The sequence below is a fragment of the Cynocephalus volans genome, chromosome 3 (genome assembly GCF_027409185.1).
Source record: "Cynocephalus volans isolate mCynVol1 chromosome 3, mCynVol1.pri, whole genome shotgun sequence".
Lineage (NCBI taxonomy): Eukaryota > Metazoa > Chordata > Mammalia > Dermoptera > Cynocephalidae > Cynocephalus > Cynocephalus volans.
The window spans coordinates 5735711-5756170 of NC_084462.1; the positions used below are offsets into that span (position 1 = coordinate 5735711).

Sequence of the window (20460 nt, forward strand, 5' to 3'; positions counted from 1 at the left end):
CAAGATGCTTCCAGATAGCTAAATACACGGAGGGTCTTGGAGGGTAGTGTGTCAGGGGAGGGTATAAAAGCTCCACACCCATTGCCCCATACCTCACCCTATGGATCTCATCTGTATCCTTTAATATGTCTTTTATAATAAACTGGTAAATGTAAGCAAGTTTTCCCCTGAATCCTGTGAGCTGCTCAGCAAATCAGTCAAACCCAAAAAGTGGGTCATGCAAATCCCAATTTATACCCAGTGGGTTAGAAGCACACGTAAAACAATCTGTAGCTTGCAAATGGCATCAGAAATTAGGGGGAGGCAGTCTTGGGGACTGAGCCCTCAACCATGGGATCTGATACTTTTTCCAGGTAGATAGTGTCAAAATGGAATTAGAGGATACCCAGCTGGTGTCTACTGCAGAAGTACCTGCTTCCTCGTTGGTGGGGAGAATCATCACACATCTGGCAACAGAAGTTTTCTGTGTTGACTGTTGTGCGCGAAAGCAGAGGAACCACAGTTTGTTTTTTCTCCCCTCATTCAAGTGGGTAGAGATAGGTTTAGGGAAACAAAACTAGCAAGAGGATGTTGCCAAAATCTGCACTTGATGACATCAGTGAAATTGAATGAAAATCTCACTAATTAGAATATAATTATATGTAATGTTTTTTTAAAAGAAACTTATCAAGTCTGCCATATTAAAATTTTCAGGGTCACTCTCTTTGTTCGATATATAACAGCATCTGTTTTCCTCATTCCTGTAATTATTTGAAATAATTTCACTGGACCTTTGAACAAAGATTCTGACATAAAAAAGGCACAAGGAGTGATGTCATCAATATGCAGAGAGAAAACTCCAGATCCTCATTCTCTCATTAAGACACTAAGGTAACGATACATTATCCAAAATAACTTTGGAAAAACCCTAAAACCCAGTTAGTCCTCTCAATTACTTAACAAAAATTTTAAATGATTATCTTAAAGATGCTCAATGAGCTAAAAGATAACAATGACAATTAAATTTTAAAAGAGAGCAATTATTTTTTAAAAAACCAATCAGAACTTTTGGAACTGAAAAACAATAACTGAATTGAAAAATTCACTAGTGGAGTTCAACAGCAGATTAAATTAGGCAGAAGAAAGAATGAGCAAACTTAACTACAAGTTATTGAAAATTAACTAATCTGAGAAGCAAAAAAATGAAGAGCAAGCACCCTAGTAAACTCATGGGACACCATCAAGTGCAATAATATACATATTCTGAGAGTCTCACAAGGTGAAGAGAGAGGATCAGCAAACTCATTTGAAGACATAATGTCCAAAACATTCCAAACTAAGAAAATAAATGGATACACAGATTGAAGTGAAACCAACTCCAACTAAAATTAATCCAAAGACACACACAAAGACATATTAGAAACAAATTATTAAAAGTAAAGACAAAGACAGAGAATTGAAAGCAATAAAAGAGACTTGTCATATACAAGATAACTTTGTATATGATTGTTGCATTTCTCAGCAGAAACCCTGCAGTCCAAAAAGCAGTGGGACAGTATGTTCAAAGTGCTTAAAGAAAAAACTGTCAACCAGGAATACTACGTTTGGCTAAGCTTTCCTTCAAAAACTATAGGAGATACACTGTTGGTGGAACTGTAAATTAGTACACCCACTATGGAAAACAGTATAGACATTTCTCAAACAACTACAGATAGATCTTCCATACAATCCAGCAATCCCACTTCTGGTTATATACCCAAAGGAATGGAAATCATCATGTCAAAGGGATACCTGCACTCCCATGTTCATTGCAGCTCTGTTTACAATAGCCAAGATATGGAACCAACCTAAATGCCCATCAACGGACAATTGGATAAGGAAAATGTGGTATACATACACCATGGAATACTAATCTGCCACAAAAAAGATGAAATTCTTCCACCTGCAACAACATGGATAAGCTTGGAGAAACTTACGTTGAGGGAAATAAGCAAAGCACAGAAGGATGAATACCATATGTACTCGCTCATAAGGGGGAGCTAAGAGAGAAAGAAGGAAGGAAAGAAAGACCACAGTGGTGTGTTGGACTTGCAGAGGGAGGGAACATACCTAGGGATACAAAGTGGAGTGGGGAAAGGGGGATGGGAAGGGAAGTTGGGGATAATTGGGTGGGGGACATTGGGTATGATCACAATTTGTGGTGATGGGTATGCTGCCAGTATGAATCTAGCCATCACATCTTAGGCACGAGTGGTGACAATTTGCTTTGTACCCCATGAATATTCATAACCAACAAAAAAAAAAAAAGAAAGAAAAATACTGGGGGGAAAAAAACTATAGGAGAAATTTAGACTTTCCCAGGTAAAAAAGAGCTTCAGGAGTTCATTAGCACTCTAGATCTGTCCTCACAGAAATGATAAAGGGAGTCTCTCAGGTTGAAATGAAAGGATGCTAGACAGTAACTTGAACCCATAAAAAATAATAAAGTTTTCCAGTAAAAGAAAGTAAGCAGACAAACACAGAAACCAGTGTGATTTTCTTTTTGGCAGCTGGCTGATACAAGGATCCAAAACCTTGACCTTGATGTTATAACACCACACTCAACCAACCAAGCTAACCAGCCAGGCTGAAACCAGTATAATTGTACCTTTTCTTCATAATCCAACTTATATTTCCTAACATTTAATAAAAGCATATAGAAAACCACTATACATACATATATGAATAAAAACAGAACATTTATAGAATTCTGACATCAACGACAAAGAGAGCGACCAGAGCTGTAAAGAAGTAGTTTTTGCAGGTTATGAAAGTTATCAGCTTAATATGCTATAACTTTAAAATGCTTAATATTTGCAATGATAAATACTCCCCCACACCAATATCTATAGAATACACATAAACACACACAAATGAGATGGGAATCAAATCACGTCACCACAAAAAAATACAACAAATCACAAAAAAAGCAGTGAGAAATGAGGGACAAAAAGTGTATAAGAAATAAATAGGGCTGGCCAGTTAGCTCAGTTGGTTAGAGCACAGTGTTATGTTGGGCTGCAACCGCAAAATTGTTTAAATCAAGGGCAGCTTCATATTTCAGCTGATAAAATTCAGGTACCGCCTCCATTTAAAATTTTAGGGTCTTTATTAACTTTAGAAGGAGTTAGTCCATTAAGACCTCAACTGTCCATCCAAGACGAATATGCATTACCAGAGTTACAAGCGGTACTTGGAGAAATTAACTGGCTCAGGCCTTGGCTGCCCGTCTCCACGGGAGATTTAGCTCCATTGTTTGAATTGTTAAAAACCCAGTCCCCAACAAAAAAAATTGAACTAAGTGCTGATTATAAACACATTTTTAATAATGTCCAAAAACAGCATAATCAAGTTCAATTAGGCAGATTCCACGCTCATAAGTCTCTACAGTTGTGGCTTATCGACAACCAAAATTCCATGATGGCCGTTCTAGTCCAAGAAAGTACAGCCCTTCAATGGATACATATATCACTTGGGGGAGCGCCCCGAGTTTACACCGTCATAGATCAAACAGCAGACTTAATTCAGAGGGGTACAATAACATCCTTACACTGTTATGCTAAAGAGCCACATAAAATTGTGCTCCCATACACGCTAACTGACTTCACCTGGCTGAGCAGAAATAACAACAGGGTAGCGTTGGCTCTAGAAGGATTTTTAGGGATCATTGACTGTCACTATGGACCCTGTAAGTGGGCAGCCTCATTCAGCCGTCTGACACGGAAAGCCCCACAGTTGTTTTCCACCCGTCCCTTGCCCAATGGATACAATGTGTTCACTGATGGAGGACGGGCAGGAGTAGCCACTGTAATCTTCAAACCAGGGACACGGTCACAAAAACCCCCTGCAGAAACTTATTTTCAGCGCTGTAATAATTCAGCTCAGTATAAAGAATTATTAGCTGTTGTTTTGGCCTTGCAACACGCTCGTCATTCTGTCAATTTGTTTTCAGATAGCTTATATGTGGTGAATCTGTTGCCAGGGCTGCTTAACGCCCACATTCGTTTAGACTGCAACCCTATCACCCCGTCAAAATCCAGGCCAGAGCCCTTCTACAGCAGCGGTCTAACCCTATTTATATTTTATACTTAAGGGGACATCAAAACTTGCCAGGATTCCTTTCTACGGGAATCAATATCGCTGATCACCTGGCCTCCGACGGGCCCAATGTAAATACAGTAGAGCAGGCTTCTCAGTTACATGATTTAACCCATATTAATCGGAGAGGGCTTCATGCCCGATTCCCTCAAGTCCCTATTTCACAACTTAAAAAAATAGTACATCCTTGTAAATCCTGCCTCCCTTATTTACAGGTGCCTCCATTACAGTCACCTGGGGTCAATCCCCGAGGGTTAACACCCAATATGTTATGGCAAACTGATGTCACCCATTTTCCAGTTTTTGGAAAGTTAAAGTATATTTTCATGTCCACAGACAATTTCTCCCATGCTTGTCGGGCTACCGCCCACTCAGGAGAAAAGGCCAAACGTGCACAAAGTCACCTTTTACAGTGATTTGCTACGTTAGGACTCCCTCGTCAGTTAAAAACCGATAATGGCCCATGTTTTACAAGTAAAGTGTTTCAAGCTTTTCGACTCTCTTGGGGTATACAACATTCTACTGGTATCCCCCATAACCCACAAGGTCAAGCCATAATAGAGCGTCACCATCATACTCTAAAAAATCAACTTTTAAAACAAAAGGGGGAATTACTAGCCCCTACCTACAACTGGAAATGGCATTATTCACCTTAAATATATTAAATTTTTCAAAACACAGCCCTCTTACCGTGTTCCAATGACACTGGGTGGCACAGCCTGCTCGCCCCGATGTTCAAGTAAGATGGAAAGACCCCCTTATGGGACAATGGAGAGGCCCAGATCCACTTTTAACTATGGGCCATGGATTTGGATGCATTTTCCCTATAGATGAACCCAGCCCCATATGGGTACCAGCAAGGAATAATAAGTTTACCCCTAACACCCAGGGTGACGACGGCCCTGAGGATTCTCTTACTAATCTTTTTCAGGAGCCACTGGAATAGCCCTAGTCCACCAACAAACCCAACACCTCAGAGAACAAGTGGACATGGATTTAGATCACCTTGAAACATCAATGTCCTATTTACAAAAATCATTAACATCACTGTCTGGGGCCAACCTGTGGCTCACTCGGGAGAGTGCGGTGCTGATAACACCAAGGCCACGGGTTCGGATCCCATATAGGGATGGCCGGTTTGCTCACTGGATGAGCGTGGTGCTGACAACACCAAGTCAAGGGTTAAGATCCCCTTACTGGTCATCTTTAAAAAAAAAAATCACTGTCTGAAGTTGTTTTGCAGAACTGCAGAGGAGATTTGTTGTTCCTCCAGCAAGGAGGATTATGTGCTGCCATCAACGAAGAATGCTGCTTTTATGCTGACCATTCAGGAGTGGTCAAAGACTCCTTATCAAAGCTTAGGGAGGGAGCAGAAAGATGCAGAAGAGAGAGAGGCCAACTCTAGTTGGCTTGAGAGTTGGTTTACATCTTCCCCTTGGCTTACCACTTTGCTTTCCTCATTGGCCAGCCCTATAGTTATTTAGTTATTAGTGCTCACATTAGGACCATGCATCCTGGGAAAAATAGTCGCCATGGTAAAAAACAACATAGTGTCTCTCACCCTGCTCACCAAAGTGGTGGAAAAGGTTGCCCACGAAAATCACCCCCCAGACCCATGAGTCAACATGGACCTACAAAATATCAACACCTGGGTGAGAGGCTCCATCAAATCTCCACTTGGTTGGATAGTCAGTGACAGGTAAGATCCTCGGAAAATGGGGACAACCTAAGACAGGCACAACCACATGAGAAATGATGAGGTCGAGTGACTAGCTGTTATCGACTGCCCACACAAAATAATAAAAAAGGGGGAAATGTTGGGCTGCAACCGCTCCACTTGCTATAACAATTGCTAGGGTGAAAGGAGGCCACACCCAACGGCGGCTGTTTAAGTTCCCCACCCACATGGTCCACACAAGATGGCACCTAGATGAAGCAAAGGAGGAGTGTCACTTTTAGTTCCGCAAAAATTTTTATTGGTAGTTGCGCTTTTCTGTGCTCGTGATCAGTGCATGATCAGTAGGCTAAGCATAGGAAAGTAAGGCACATGCACATGTGACCTTTCCAGTGATTGGCTCTCGGTGTGGAAATCCCCACTTGCTTAGCTATAAATACAAGTGCTTAAAAGACAATAAATGGAACTGCTTGATGGAACTCCCACCGCGTCTGAGTGTTCCTTTGCAGGCTGAATAGGCAGGCAGTGCACTCACCCATCGTCGGAGATCCTTCTTCGGCTTATGCCACAGAGGGCAACTTATCTGGTCCTGCCTAGGGGGGATAGGGAGTCTGTCGGGGATCACTCGGTGGCCATGGACAGGGAAATCCAGAGCCCAGGCCTGGTTGACGGAGAGGGCACCCCGACGGTGTTATAACACCAATGCCAAGGGTTTGAATCCCTTTACTGGCCAGCTAACCAAAAACAACAACAAAAAAAAAAAAAAAAAAAGAAAAGAAATAAGGTAATATGTAACAAAAAGGCAATACTAAGACCTTCTCCATTAATATTACTTTAAATGTAAATGTTGTTTAGCTCCACAATCAGAAGACATAAATTGGCTTAACAGGGAAGAAAACAGAATCTAACTCATGCTATTCACAGCAGGCTCTAGTCAAGTCTACAGACACACAAAGGTTGAATTAGAAAGGATAAAAATGATATTCCAAGCAAATGGTATCCAGAAGAGAGCGATCCAGAGATGGCTATACTAACATACACTTTAAGTCAAAAATCTTATAAGACACAAAGAAAGGCATTATATAATGGTGAAAAGGTCAGTTGACCAAGATCATACAATAAAGATAAACATATACGTACCAAATATTAGAACTCCTAAGTATATGAAGCAAACATTGACAGAATTCAAGGGAGAAATAAGCAGCTCCACTGTAGTAGATGGAGATTTCAATACCCTACTTTTAGTAATGGATAGGACAATAAGAAAGAAGATCCATAAAGAAGGAGAAGACGTAACCACCAATATAGACCAAATGGACCTAAGAGACATATAGAACACACCAACCAAAACAGCAGAATATGAATTTTTCTGCGATGCAAATGGAACAATTTCCAGAACAGCCCTCATGTTAGCACACAAAAGCAAGCTTTAAAAAAAGTATTTGTTTCCATCATAATGGAATAAAACCAGATAAGCAGCAGGAGAAAAACTGGAAAATCCACAAATATGTGGAAATAAAAAAATACTCTCTTAAAATACCAGTGAGTCACAGAAGAATTCACAAGCAAAGTTAGAAAACATCTTTAGAAAAAGCAAAATAAAAACACACTATAGCAAAACTTATGGATGCAAAGAAAACAGGATATATAGATATATAGCTATAATTCTTTACAGGAAAATAAAAGATCTCAAATCAACAACCAAACTTTATACCTCAATGAAGTAGAAAGAGAAGAACAAACAAAATCCAAAGATAATGGGAGAAAATAATTAATAAATATTAAATTTGAGGCAAACAAAATACACAATAGAAAAGCATTAAAGAAAACCATACAACTAAGAGTTCCTACTTTTAAAAGATTTTAAAAATTTACAAACCCTTAGCTAAATTAACTAAGAGAAAAAAAGAGGCAATTCAAATGAGTAAAATCAGAAACAGGAGAGGGGAAATTACAACCAATTCAATACAAATAAAAAGGATTTTTAAGAGAAGAGTATTGAATAACTGTATGACAACAAACACAGTGACCAAAAAGAAATGGGGCTAGCCAGTTAGCTCAGTCAGTTAGAACATGGTGTTATAATACCAAGGTCAAGGGTTTGGATACCCTTACAAGCCAGCCACCAAAAAAAAAAGAAAGAAAAAGAAAGAAAGAAACAGCAAAAGGAAATGGATAAATTACTAAAGACATACAACTTACGAAGACTTAAAAAGAAATACAAAATCTAAACAGGCCAGTAACAAATAAGGAGATTGAATAAGTCATCAAAAACTTCCCAACAACTTTTTAGTTAGAAAAATTACTACTTGTCATACACTAGGCTGGACTTATAAATTTAGCTTAGTTCATTTATACTCATATTCTTAGCAGTTTTATCTATACAAATAAAACCTTAAAGATTTTTAATTCACTAGAAATTTCAAATTTACCATATGAGTGAAAGGGAAGATTGTTTTTCAAAATGTACTATTAATAAATTAGGAAAGAGCTCTGGAAAAATATAACTTTTCTAAGTAGGGCTAATAAATGCACAAAATTAAAAAAAAAAAAAAAAAACTTCCCAACAAAAAAAGAACTGAACCAGATGACTTCAGTGTTCGATGGAGAATTCTACCAAACATTTTGAGATAGGGTGACCGCCACTTTCATAACATATGCAATTCACTTCTGTGAAACTGCTTGCTCTGTGACAAGATAGATTAATTAAGTTTAAATAGTGTTTGAATTGCTTTAAAAATGTTATTGTTTAAAAATCCCCCTTGGGGCCGGCCCGTGGCTCACTTGGGAGAGTGCGGTGCTGATAACACCAAGGCCACGGGTTCGGATCCCATATAGGGACGGCCAGTTCGCTCACTGGCTGAGCGTGGTGCTGACAACACCAAGTCAAGGGTTAAGATCCCCTTACCGGTCATCCTTAAAAAAAAAAAAAAAAAAAATCCCCCTTGGCTCTTTATCACCCCCTTGATAGAAGTTAAAAGCTAAATATTAGCCTGCCTTTGCTGTTTCCCACCTATGCTGTCCCTGACTGATAAAACCAAGAGCTGTATCTGGATGTATCTAGACGACCTAAGAAGGAAACCACCCTGTGAAAGTTTTTGCCATCCCTAAGTGATTAACTGACTTCACTCAGCTTCGGTTATCAGCTTGTGCTGGGCCTCCCTAACCCACCCCCTTCAGGCCTGAGCAATTAACTGGCTTCTTCCAGCTTCTGTTATCAGCTTGCGCTAGGCCTCCCCAAACCCCCTCCTCACACCAGGAGGGTATGTGATGGAGTCTGGATGTGTTGTCCCCTCCAAAACTCATATGGAAATTTGATCCCCCATGTGGCAGTGTTGGAAACTGATTGAGTCATGGAGGCGGATCCCTCATGCATGGATTAATGCTCTCCTTGGGGGAAGGGGGATTAATGAGTGAGTTCCCGTGAGAGCTCATTGCTTAAAAAGACCCTGGCACCTTCTCTCTCTCTCTTGCTTCCTCTCTCTTGCTTCCTCTGCTTGTGATCTGCTTGTACCCACCAGCTGCCTGCCACTTTCCTCCATGAGTAGAAGCAGCCTGAGGCCTGTGCCAGATGCATCTGTCCCAGAATCATAAGCCAAATAAACCTCTTTTCCTTATAAGTTACCCAGTCTCAGGTATTTCTGTTATAGCAACACAAAACAGACTAATACAGTATGTATGTATGTGTGTAACTATATGATAACTATAAGTGTGTGACTATATGATTTTTTGCCTGTGTGACTATGTGCCTTTAAAAGACCCCTTAAACTTAAACTCAGGGCTGCTTCCTTCCAAGACTTTCTCGGAGGAACAGTCACTGGCCAGCCAATAAAAACCCCCTTTTAAATTCTCAATTTGGTATTCTGGTTCCTTTTCTGCACGGCAGCCTCACAACAATTTAAAGAAAAGTTCAAACCAATTCTACTCAAACTTTTCCAAAATATTAAGGAGAAGGGAATGCTTCCACTGTTTCTATGAGATACCATTACTTTGACAGAAAAGACAGAGAAAGAAAATGCAAGAAAACAAAAAAACCAATATTCCTAGTGAATTTGATCCAAAATCCTCAACAAAATACTAACAAATTGAATTCAAAAGCACATTAAAAAGGATCACATATTTTGACCACATGTCATTTACTCCTGAAATGTAAGGATGCTGCAGCTTACAAGCAACAATCCATGTAATATTCTACATTTACAGAATAAAGGAAAAAAACATACAGGGGCATCTCAGTTAAAGCACACAAATGTGATGACCGACTAGAAGCCCCTACTGCTCATCCCCTTCAGAAAGAAAGCCAAAATATCAAATAAACAACTACATTTCAACAAAAATAACTGAAGGAGAGTGCCAGAGTACATCAGAGGAGAGGCAGAAACTCTGATGAACACAGAAACTTAGGACAGCCACACAGAGAATGAAAGGAAACATCTGGCCTCCACCACACCATCCCCCAGCCAGGAACAGCTGGGAACCAGGAAGAACTTCTCCCTGCAGGGAAAATGCAACTATGAGGATTGCAGCAGCCCAACATCTTGGGCACCTATAGTTCTTACCACTTAGCACCCTTGCAGTCTTCACAGGCACTAAGCCCAGCTCACAGAGCTGCCTAGAGTCCACACAGCTGTGCTCCCCCCACAGAAAATGCTGACACTGTCCCTGTCCCCTATGGCCCACCTGGTTACTGCTCTATGTCTTGCCTGGGGGTAAGTGGTCACTGTGCCCTTTCATCCCTGAGGCTAGGCTGCCATGGAACCATTCTCCTGTTGGACCAATATCCTCAACCCTACCTGGGAACAGCTATTACACACTAACTACCCTGTGGGGCCAAAAGGCAGTGGAGCCACAGCTCCATCTATACCTCTCCCAGTCATTGCTGTGCCCGGAGCCACCCCTGGCTGGAGCTGGAGCTATGCACTCCCTCCTGGGGAAACTGTGTCTTGGTAAACTGCTCCATCTACCCCTCCCAGGTGCTGCTGCACCCAGCTGGTAGAGGCCTGTGCTAAAGCTGCACACTGCTTCCCAAGAAAACAATGCCTAGGGGAAGCTACTAAAAATAACTTTCCCAATTGATGCAATGCCCTGCCATCTTGCTCTGGAGTTAACACAGAACTTGGCATCCCAGAGAAACAATGCCTTGGTTGCCCAGAGTTGTCACACTTTTCTGTGCCTGAGCTGAAGTGATACACTGTCTCCTAAGAAAACAGTACCTTGGCTGTCCACATATTATGAAAACACTTCCATGTACAATAGCATCAAAAAGATTAAATACTTAGAAATAAGCTTTACAAAGAAAGATTTGTCATCTGAAAACTATAAAATATTATTATACAAATAAGAGAAGACAAATAAATGCAAAGAAATTGCATGTTCATAGGTTGGAAGACTAAGTGGTTACATGTTCAGTAAAATCCATAGTAAAATACCTATGGCATTGTTTTTGCAGAAATAGGTAAATCCATGGGCCGACCCCGTGGCGCACTCGGGAGAGTGCAGCGCTGGGAGCACAGCGACGCTCCGGCCGCAGGTTCGGATCCTATATAGGACTGGCCGGTGCACTCACTGGCTGAGTGCAGGTCACGAAAAAGACAAAAAAAAAAAAAAGAAATAGGTAAATCCATGATATAATTCGTGCAGAATAGCAGAGAACCCCAAATAGCAAAAAAAAGACTTGAAGAAAAAAAACTTGAAGGTTTCACACTGTGTGGTTTCAATATTTGGCACAAAGCTATAGTAATCAAAACAGTGCTGTACTGGTATGAAGAGAGACATATATTACAATAGAACAGAATAAAGAAGCCAGAAACAAACCCTCATATTATATGCTCAAACTATCTTAACAAGAGCACCAAGACCATCTATTAGAAAAAAACCAACCACATCAACAAATTGTGTTAGAAAAACTGGATATCCACATGCAAAAGAACGAAACTGGGCTCTTTATACCACACACAAAAATTAACTCAGTATGGATCCATGACCAATAGAGAAGACCTAAAACTACAAAACTCCTAAAACATAGGCAAAAATGTTCATGACACTGAATTTGACAATAATTTCCTGGATATGACACCAAAAGCGCAGACAACAAAAGAAAAAATAGATAAAATATTCAGAAAAATATCAATTAACAAAGTGTAAAGAAAACCAATGGAGGGGCCGGCCCGTGGCTCACTCGGGAGAGTGTGGTGCTGATAACACCAAGGCCCCGGGTTCGGATCCCATATACGGATGGCCGGTTCGCTCACTGGCTGAGCGTGGTGCTGACAACACCAAGTCAAGGGTTAAGATCCCCTTACTGGTCATCTTTTAAAAAAAAAAAAAAAGAAAAAAGAAAACCAATGGAGAAGGAGAAAATACTTGAAAATCATATATCTGATAAGGGGTTAATATTAGAATGTTAAAAAAACTTCTAGAAGTCAACACACAGAAAAAACAAATAACGTGATTAAAAAATGGACAAAGGCACTGATAAACATGTCTCCACAAATGATATACAAATGACCAACAAGCACATGAAAAGATGCAAAACATCACCAATCATTACAGAAATCCATACACATAACACAGTGAGATACCATCACTTCACACCCACAGAGATATCTACTGTCAAAAAAGAACAGAAAATAGGAAGTGTTGACAAGGATGTGGAGAAATGGGAGCCCTGTTAGTGGAAATATAAAATGGTGCAGCTGCTATGGAGAAAAGTACTCAATATTTGTCGGGGATTGCTTCTAGGGCCCCCCACAGATACTAAAACCCACTTATGCTTAAGTCCCTTATATAAAATTGTGAAGTATTTTCATATTACCTATACGACCCTCCTGTAAACTTAAAATCATCTCTACATTACTTATAATATCTAATACACTGCTTAAACATCATTCATCTGTGTGAATTCAGTGTAGTACTAGGCAAGTGGCAAATTCAAGTTTTCCTTTTTGAAACATTCTGGAATTTCTTTTTTTGAATGTTTTTGATCTGACAGAGGTTGAATCCATTGTTAGTTGAATCTGTGAAAGCAGAATCCACAGGTACAGAGGGCCAACTGTATGATGTTCCCTCAAATAATTAAAAATTGAATTATATAAACCCACAGTTCCATTTCTGGGTATATACCCAAAAGAACTGAAAACAGGACCAGGAAGGGGCCGGCCTGTGGCTCACTCAGAAGAGTGCGGTGCTGATAACAACAAGGCTGTGGGTTCGGATCCTATACAGGGATGGCTGTTCGCTCACTGGCTGAGTGTGGTGCTGACAACACCAAGCCAAGGGTTAAGATCCCCTTACCAGTCATCTTTAACAAAAAAAAAAAAAAAAAGAAGAAGAAAAGAAAACAGAGCCAGGAAGAAATATTTGTAAGCCCACGTTTATAGCAGTATTATTCACAATAGCCAAGAGATGAAAGCAAACTAGGTGTTTATAGTAAACAAATGGATAAACAAAATGACATATGTTCATACAATAGAATATTATTCAGCCTTTAAAAGATAGAAGTCCTATTATATGCTACAACATTAATGAAACTTGAAAACATTATGCTAAGTGAATAAAAACAAATATTGTATGATTCCACTTACATGCGGTATCTAAAACAGTCAAAAATGTAGAAACAGAAAGCAGAATGGTAGTTCTCAGGGCTAGAGATAGAGGAAAATGGGGGTGGGGGGTGAGTTTAAATACTCATGGTAATCAACTGAAACTAAATTCAAACATGAAAAACATGGTATATTTTAACTTTGCTAAGCTCATACACTGTAAATTATTATAAAAGTTATTTGACAAAATAAAAAAAGAGATATGAGCTACTGGGTAATACTACTGCATGTATTTTAGAATCTGGCTGTTAGTATGAATGAATGAAAATTAATGTGCACTCACCCAAATCAATGAATTTGACTTCATAAATATCACCAGAATATAAGTAAACTAATGGAGAAAATAAATAAATGATCCACAGTAGGGAGTTGGCTTGAACTGAAGGGCACCATTAGTGGCAGCAAAGTGCAGACACACTTCCCGGCAGTGGTGTGGAGACCCACAGAGGAGGTCATCAGAAACATAAGCAGCAAAAAGAGCCAGAGAACAACAGGCCAGTGCCAGGAGGTGGGTTCACAGGGACCAGCTGAACATTACAGGAAATTCAGATAGAAGAAAGATAAGAAATAAAACAGTCTTCATGGGTCAACTCAAGAATGCAATTTCCAGAACTCCAGAAATTTTGCAGAAGATACGTGTGATATAAACGACAGTGGAGAAGTCCATGAAACAAAAGAAATGGGTTATGTGTCTTGTAAAATACTATGAGATATTTAAGTATTAATTTAGTATATTGACATGGATATGATGAATCTAGACAGGGAGAAAAATTATTAGAATATAGCATTTGTTCCCAAAAACTAAGAGTAAAATTTAAATAATATGCACAAATTATGCTTAGAAAATTGAAAACACACTATAGAAAACACAATGTGTCTTAACAAATGAGGACAAGTCAATTTAATATTTTTGAAATTAAGAAAGTAACTTAATAAAAAGAATATATTCTTGAGATATCAAAAACTCCTATTTGCACATTATAATAATTCAAGTGAAAAAAGTGTACTTTAATAATAGGTACTAAGTCAGGTGAAACAGAAGTAAAAGGAATAATTAAAACTATCTTTAGAAAGTTTTGGAGTTTGTGTCGGTGTTACATGTGAAGCCATACCCTCTGCACTAAAGAGGGAAATCTTATTCTAAAATAAATAAATCAGTATTCATTGTTCTAATACACCAGTTCCACAAAGTGCAGATATAAAACAAAGAACACAAAGAGTATCATAAAAGATATGGAACTGATGATTAAATACATAAAAACCAAGTTCATTTATAACACATGGAAATGTACAACATGAAATTAGCACTGGCTTAAACAAATGAAGAGCATGGTGCTGGTAACACCAAGGTCACAGGTTCAGATCCCTGTACCAGCCAGCTGCCGAAAACCAAAAATCAAACAAAGAAAACAAAACAAAAAACAAATCAGGGTAGAATTAAAAATGGAGGCATAATTCCAGTGAGACATGCTCTCCATGTAGAACTGGGGATCAAAATAACAGGGTCTTTCTGTTGACTGTGCTTACAGTTCTGCCAAGTAATGACCTACACCCCAATTACACACATCAGTAAAGTGTGAAAAAAGGAGAACTGAAGACTGGCTGAGATACCTTGTGAAAGGAGAAGAAATATACATCTTGCTCTCTTGGCAGGTTCTTGACACAAAGCCCCTAATCCCTAGAAATTTCCTGGGTGATAGGAGCCTGATTTCTTCTAATGAGGCAACTCTGGCGGTCACATAGATGGGGCTGGTCACCAGAAAGACCAAGCCAAGATTAGAAGTGTGGAAGTTACGGTCCTGTCTCCATCCTCTAGGAAGAAAAACAGGGCTGGAGCTTGAGATAATAATGGATCATGCCTACATGATGGAGCCTTCATAAAAACACCAGAATTTAGAGAGCTTCCAAATTCTGAATGCATGGAGGTGCCTGGGGAGTGGTGCGCTCAGAGATGTCATGGAATCTCGATACCCCTTCCCATGTACCTTGCCTTGTACATCTCCTTATCTAGCTGTTCACCTGTACCTTTTGAGATATACTTTATAATAAACTGGTAAATGTAAGAAAGTGATCCCCTGAGTTCTGTGAGCCATCCTAGCAAAATGACCAAACCCAAAAAAGAGGTCATGGGAACCCTGAGTTACAGGCAGTCAGTTAGAAGAATAGGTAACAATCAACTACTTGCAATTGGCACCTGAAGTTGGGAGCAATCTTGGGAAATCAAGCCTTGACCTCTGGGATCTGAATCTAATTCCAGGTAGACAGTGTCAGAATTTAACAGAATTACAGGACACCCTGTTGATGTCCACCCTAGAATTGGTTCTTGGTAGGAATAAATCCCCACACATTTTGGTGACCATAAATGAAGTATTCTGTGTTGACTGGCATGTGAGAATAGGAAAAACACTTTGGCTTTTTCCTATCTCCAACAGAACTGAACAAGCAAAGAGGGCTTGAGACACCTCCATGCAGTTTCTGAGGCCCCAGATGAAAAGGAAGAGAAGTTTTACTTTCGAGTACAGGAAATGGGGTGGAACCTGAATAGGGCAAGGTGTCAGATCTATGGCTGCCTCAGTTCTGGTCAATCAGGACAGAGAACTTAAACAGCCCACACCAAGCCACTCCGTGTCAAGGACCAAAGAGTTCACAGAAGCCAGATGATAGAGTGTTGTCCATTGTGATAAAGACTTTGCCTTTGTCTCTATTTCAGATGTAGCACCAGTGGAGGGCAAAAGATAAATTATTACACATCTGAAGAACAGAATGATAAGTGAGGACAAAAAAATATTTCCTTGAGAGCTCATGGTATATAAACATTTGTTTTCCCACAGAACTGCTCTGCTTGCGGAGAGCTTCCCAAACACTATTTAATGGTGTGGCTTCTCTTCTGCACATTTGATATCTTACCTGTGTTCACACCTTTGATGCATTCCCATCCATTTGGGTTTCTTGCTATTTTCATTTGGCTTTCGACAGTCCAGGGCTCTTTCTCTTGCTCCAACATGGAGATAACACTCAGTTCAGAAACAGAGATTTCTGCTGATAATAAGAAAGAAACATGATGTGTTGTGACTTTTCCGGACTCCCAAGCCCATGATTAGGTAAGAGAGTGAACATTACAGCTGGATCTAAAATAATATTTCACAAATTCATCCACTGATTGCCTCCTTCTGAATGCTTAAAAAACACTAATATGCAGATATCTAGTTACCTTCCAAGGACTACTGAATCAAAAGCACAGGGATAGAAACCAAGGAACTGGAAATTTTAAGTGTGCCATAAGGTTTTATGAATACTTAAGTTCTCAAACCACCCAATGATACATCACAAAGGGGGAACATCAGAACATCTGAAGAAAGGGGACAGTTAAAGTCCAGATGCTGCACTGTAAAGCTTTTCATTTCTAAGTCAAAACAGCTTCAATCTTAGTCAAGTGCTGCCCCCATGAGGCACACAAGGGAAAATGAAAAGACATACAAGGGCAGATTTTTCTGTAAGGGAAGATCCCAATTTCTGGAGGGAAGTTATCCTCACCCAGGGAGACTAGGTTCCTGTAGTTCTCCAACATCACATCCCTGTATAAAGTCCTCTGAGCAGAGTCCAGGCACTTCCACTCCTCCTGAGAGAATTCTATGGCCACATCCCTGAATGTCAAAGAACTCTGAAATAAAAACACATTTTGCCAATGGGTTATTGGGAGAGTTCTTACCATTACACAAAATGAGAAGCGGGGAGATTTGTAAGGATTGATCTGATTGAAGTGAGCATTCTAACATACCCATGTGAGGTACTTTAAAGAACATTATGTCTCCCTAATTGTATTTCATTATACTCTCCCATCAGCAGTTATAATATCCTAATCAACGTGGATTTTTCATTTTCATGGACAATATAAGAAGTACAAGAAATACAAGAAATAGACAAAAAGACAACACAGGGTTATCTCTGAAGGGGTGCCTGAATTTGACAAGGATTTTTTGGATACAACACCAAAAGCACGGGCCAGAAAAGCAAAAACACACAAATGGAACTACATTCAATTTAAAAACTTCTCTGCATCAAAGGAAACAATCAAAATAGGGAAAAGGCAACCTACAGAATAAAAGAACAGATTTGCAAATCATATATCTGACAAGCGTTAATATCCAACTTATATAAGGAACTTGTACAACTCAACAACAACAAAAATACCCCGATTAAAGAATGGATAGTTGGGCTGGCTGGTTAGCTTAGTTGGTTAGAGTGCTGCCTTGTAACACCAAGGTCAAGGGTTCAGATATCCATACAGGCCAGCCACCAAAAAAATAAAAAAGAATAGGCAATTGCATTGAATAAACACCACTCCAAAGAAGGTAAACAAATAGCCAGTAAGCATATGAAATGATACTCTATCACTAATCATAAGACAAATGCAAATAAACACCACAAAAAGATAACACTTCATACCCATTGGGATGGACATTTTGATAGAACAGAAAAAAACAAGTATTAGAGAGCATGTGGAGAAATTAGAACTCTGTGCATTGCTGGTGGGAATGTAAAATGGTGCATTCATTATACAAGTCAAAAAATTAAAGATAGAACTACTGCATGATCTAGCAATTCCACTTCTGGAGATATATATATGTTAAAGAATTGAAAGCAGACTCTTGAAGAGAAATTTGCAAACCCATGATCCTCACAGCATCATACACAATCGCCAAGAAGAGGAAGCAACCAACATGCCTATCAACACGGATAAAGAAAATATGGTATATACATGTAATGGAATATTATTCAGCCTTTAAAAAGGAGGAAATCCTGTCACATGCTACAACATATATGAAATTCAAGCACACTATGCTAAGAGAAATAAGCCAGCCAGAAAAGGACAAGTACTGTGTGACTCCACTCATATGAAACACCTAAAAATGCTTGACAAACTCTGTAGAAAGATCAGAGAAGGAATTAGTATATACTGGGTATGGAGTTTCAGTTTTACAATATGAAAAAGTTCTAGAGATACATTGTACAATGATGTTAAAATACTGACATTACTGAACTGTAAACAAACAAGCAAACTTTAGTGAGAGATACAACAAAGACATGATCAAAGACCAGAAAACTCAATCATTATTGGAAGACATGCTGATGTAAAGACATCTATGACAATAGAAATTCACAGCCATTACAACACAAAAGAAATAGGTGGGATTTCAATAAAATTTGTATCATGTCAAAGAAGAACCAAAATATTTTTTGGAAAAAAAAAAAAGGAAATGGAGGAGTTTGCCAAACTACATATGAACCTGTTTTGACATGTATTACCTAAGACTTTAAAATGAATTAAATGAAAAACGTACAATAAGATATACATGAAAATTCAAATTAAATAGACATGTAAAGAAAATTATAAGCAATGAAACTTTGGAACTAAATGAAACACAGTATTTTGTAACCACGCACTAAGCAAGCCTTTCCAAATCATTATGAGACAAACACACAAGAAAAAACAGGAGGCATAAAGAAAAAGATTTGTTTCACACTAAGAAAAGGTTTCAACCTGGAAAAGGACAACAGGACATATATAAAAGACTTAAACCACAGAATATAAAATAACTTCTGTAACACCGAGGTCAAGGGTTTGGATCCTCCTACCGGACAGCTGCCAAAAAAACCCAAACGAAATAGCTCCTATAAACACACAAAAAGAAAATGGAGCAAAATATGAAAACCCATTTAATACATATACATCCACAAAATAATGAAACCTACAAAGACTCACAAGAAATTGGAAAGGGAAAGTACAAAGGGTTGTCATTACCCTAGATATCCAAAACATAAAAAGAACATAGCAGCAAGTTTTGTTTAAATGAGGGGAAAATCTCATACATTATTGCTGAGAGAGGGTTCCTTTGTATTGGAAGTAGGAGGAAATCTTGCCAAATCTAGAAAAATATGAAATGTGTCATCCTAGAAGAAGCAATCACTCTTTTAATTGCCCAACCTGAAAAAGCCTTCAAGATACATGTAGCAATGTAGGCGTGTACAGAGGCAGCCACCACGGCATTTTTTCTAATAGTGAAAAACTGTAAAGGACCTGCATGTCCTCATTCAGAGAATACTCCAAGGAGGATGTAGAAAAGCAAGCTATCCATGTAACCTAAAATGAAAACGTGCAAAATAAAACATCACAATAAAACATTCACGGAAGAATTTTTTCTAAAACCTCATAATGATGTAGAAATACATTTGTACAAGACTTGCCCTGACTCCTGCCACAGAACTGACAACAGTAGTCCCCTATCGAGACATGAGGGAAGGTGGAAGACTGACAGGAAAGAGTATGCTTTATGTCTGGTAACAAAAAAATCTGCTCTAACCAGGTCTGCAATAAGTCGATAGTCATATCCATATGTCATGGAAAATATTATCATAAGACCATTTTTACACAGAAGCAACAGTGATGGCACCAAATGTCATAAAATAACCTAGAATGTTTCCTATAATCCTTACCCTAGATCCCTAAAATGCAGGATGTAACCTAGTAACAATCCCAAATCTATACATCATTTACAACTAACAGAAGAACTGAAATGATTAGTCTAGGCTGTCTTCTGTCTCTCCTTTAATCCTTTCTTTCTTCTGAATATAAAACGCTAAGCTCTGCTGGCTCTCTTTGGAGTGTATTTCTTACGGTGAACTGACCAATGCACTTTCCTAGTTGCAATCAACACATTGTCTCTATAAATCCTATGCTTTATATGTCTGCTTTTTCTTTTAGGTCACCATGTCTTAGGGGCTAAGCTGCATCTTTGTTTAAAGTTTTATCATAAAACAACATTTACATGATGTGATGTTTAAAATAAAAAATACATATTTAATAGCAACAGGTGAAATGAGAATATGGCTCCATCCTCTCTGATGACAAAGAAATTCTGCTCCAATATCTGAGCAAAACTATAACCATTTTTATGTAAAACACCTGTTGCACAAAGGTTCTGCAGGAACACCACAGTCTCCATAGGATGGATGTGCTGAGAATGGTTTAAAGACTCTCCTACTATTAGGTTAATTTCATATTTTTTA

General features: G+C 38.9%; 2 protein-coding genes across 5 annotated transcripts in view; one reads left to right on the forward strand and one right to left on the reverse strand.

The window, feature by feature from the left end:
• Positions 1–20460, forward strand: part of LOC134372946 (zinc finger protein 208-like) — a 563224-nt gene that overhangs the window by 284241 nt on the left and 258523 nt on the right.
• The window catches only part of LOC134372927 (zinc finger protein 83-like), a 49174-nt gene that overhangs the window by 26400 nt on the left and 2314 nt on the right, over positions 1–20460 (reverse strand). For 3 of the 4 annotated variants that reach the window (XR_010022914.1, XM_063090263.1, XM_063090262.1), the window contains exons 3-5: positions 16927–17053; positions 16300–16431; positions 13375–13434 (exon numbers count right to left, since the gene is read on the reverse strand). Coding sequence is in view for 3 of the 4 variants with exons in the window: in XM_063090263.1 (XP_062946333.1) it covers positions 13375–13434; positions 16300–16431; positions 16927–17053 (319 nt within the window). In the remaining variant the exon portion in view is untranslated. Of the gene's footprint in view, positions 1–13374; positions 13435–15090; positions 15205–16299; positions 16432–16926; positions 17054–20460 lie in introns of those variants that run through there. The other variant, XM_063090264.1, reaches the window with a different exon arrangement.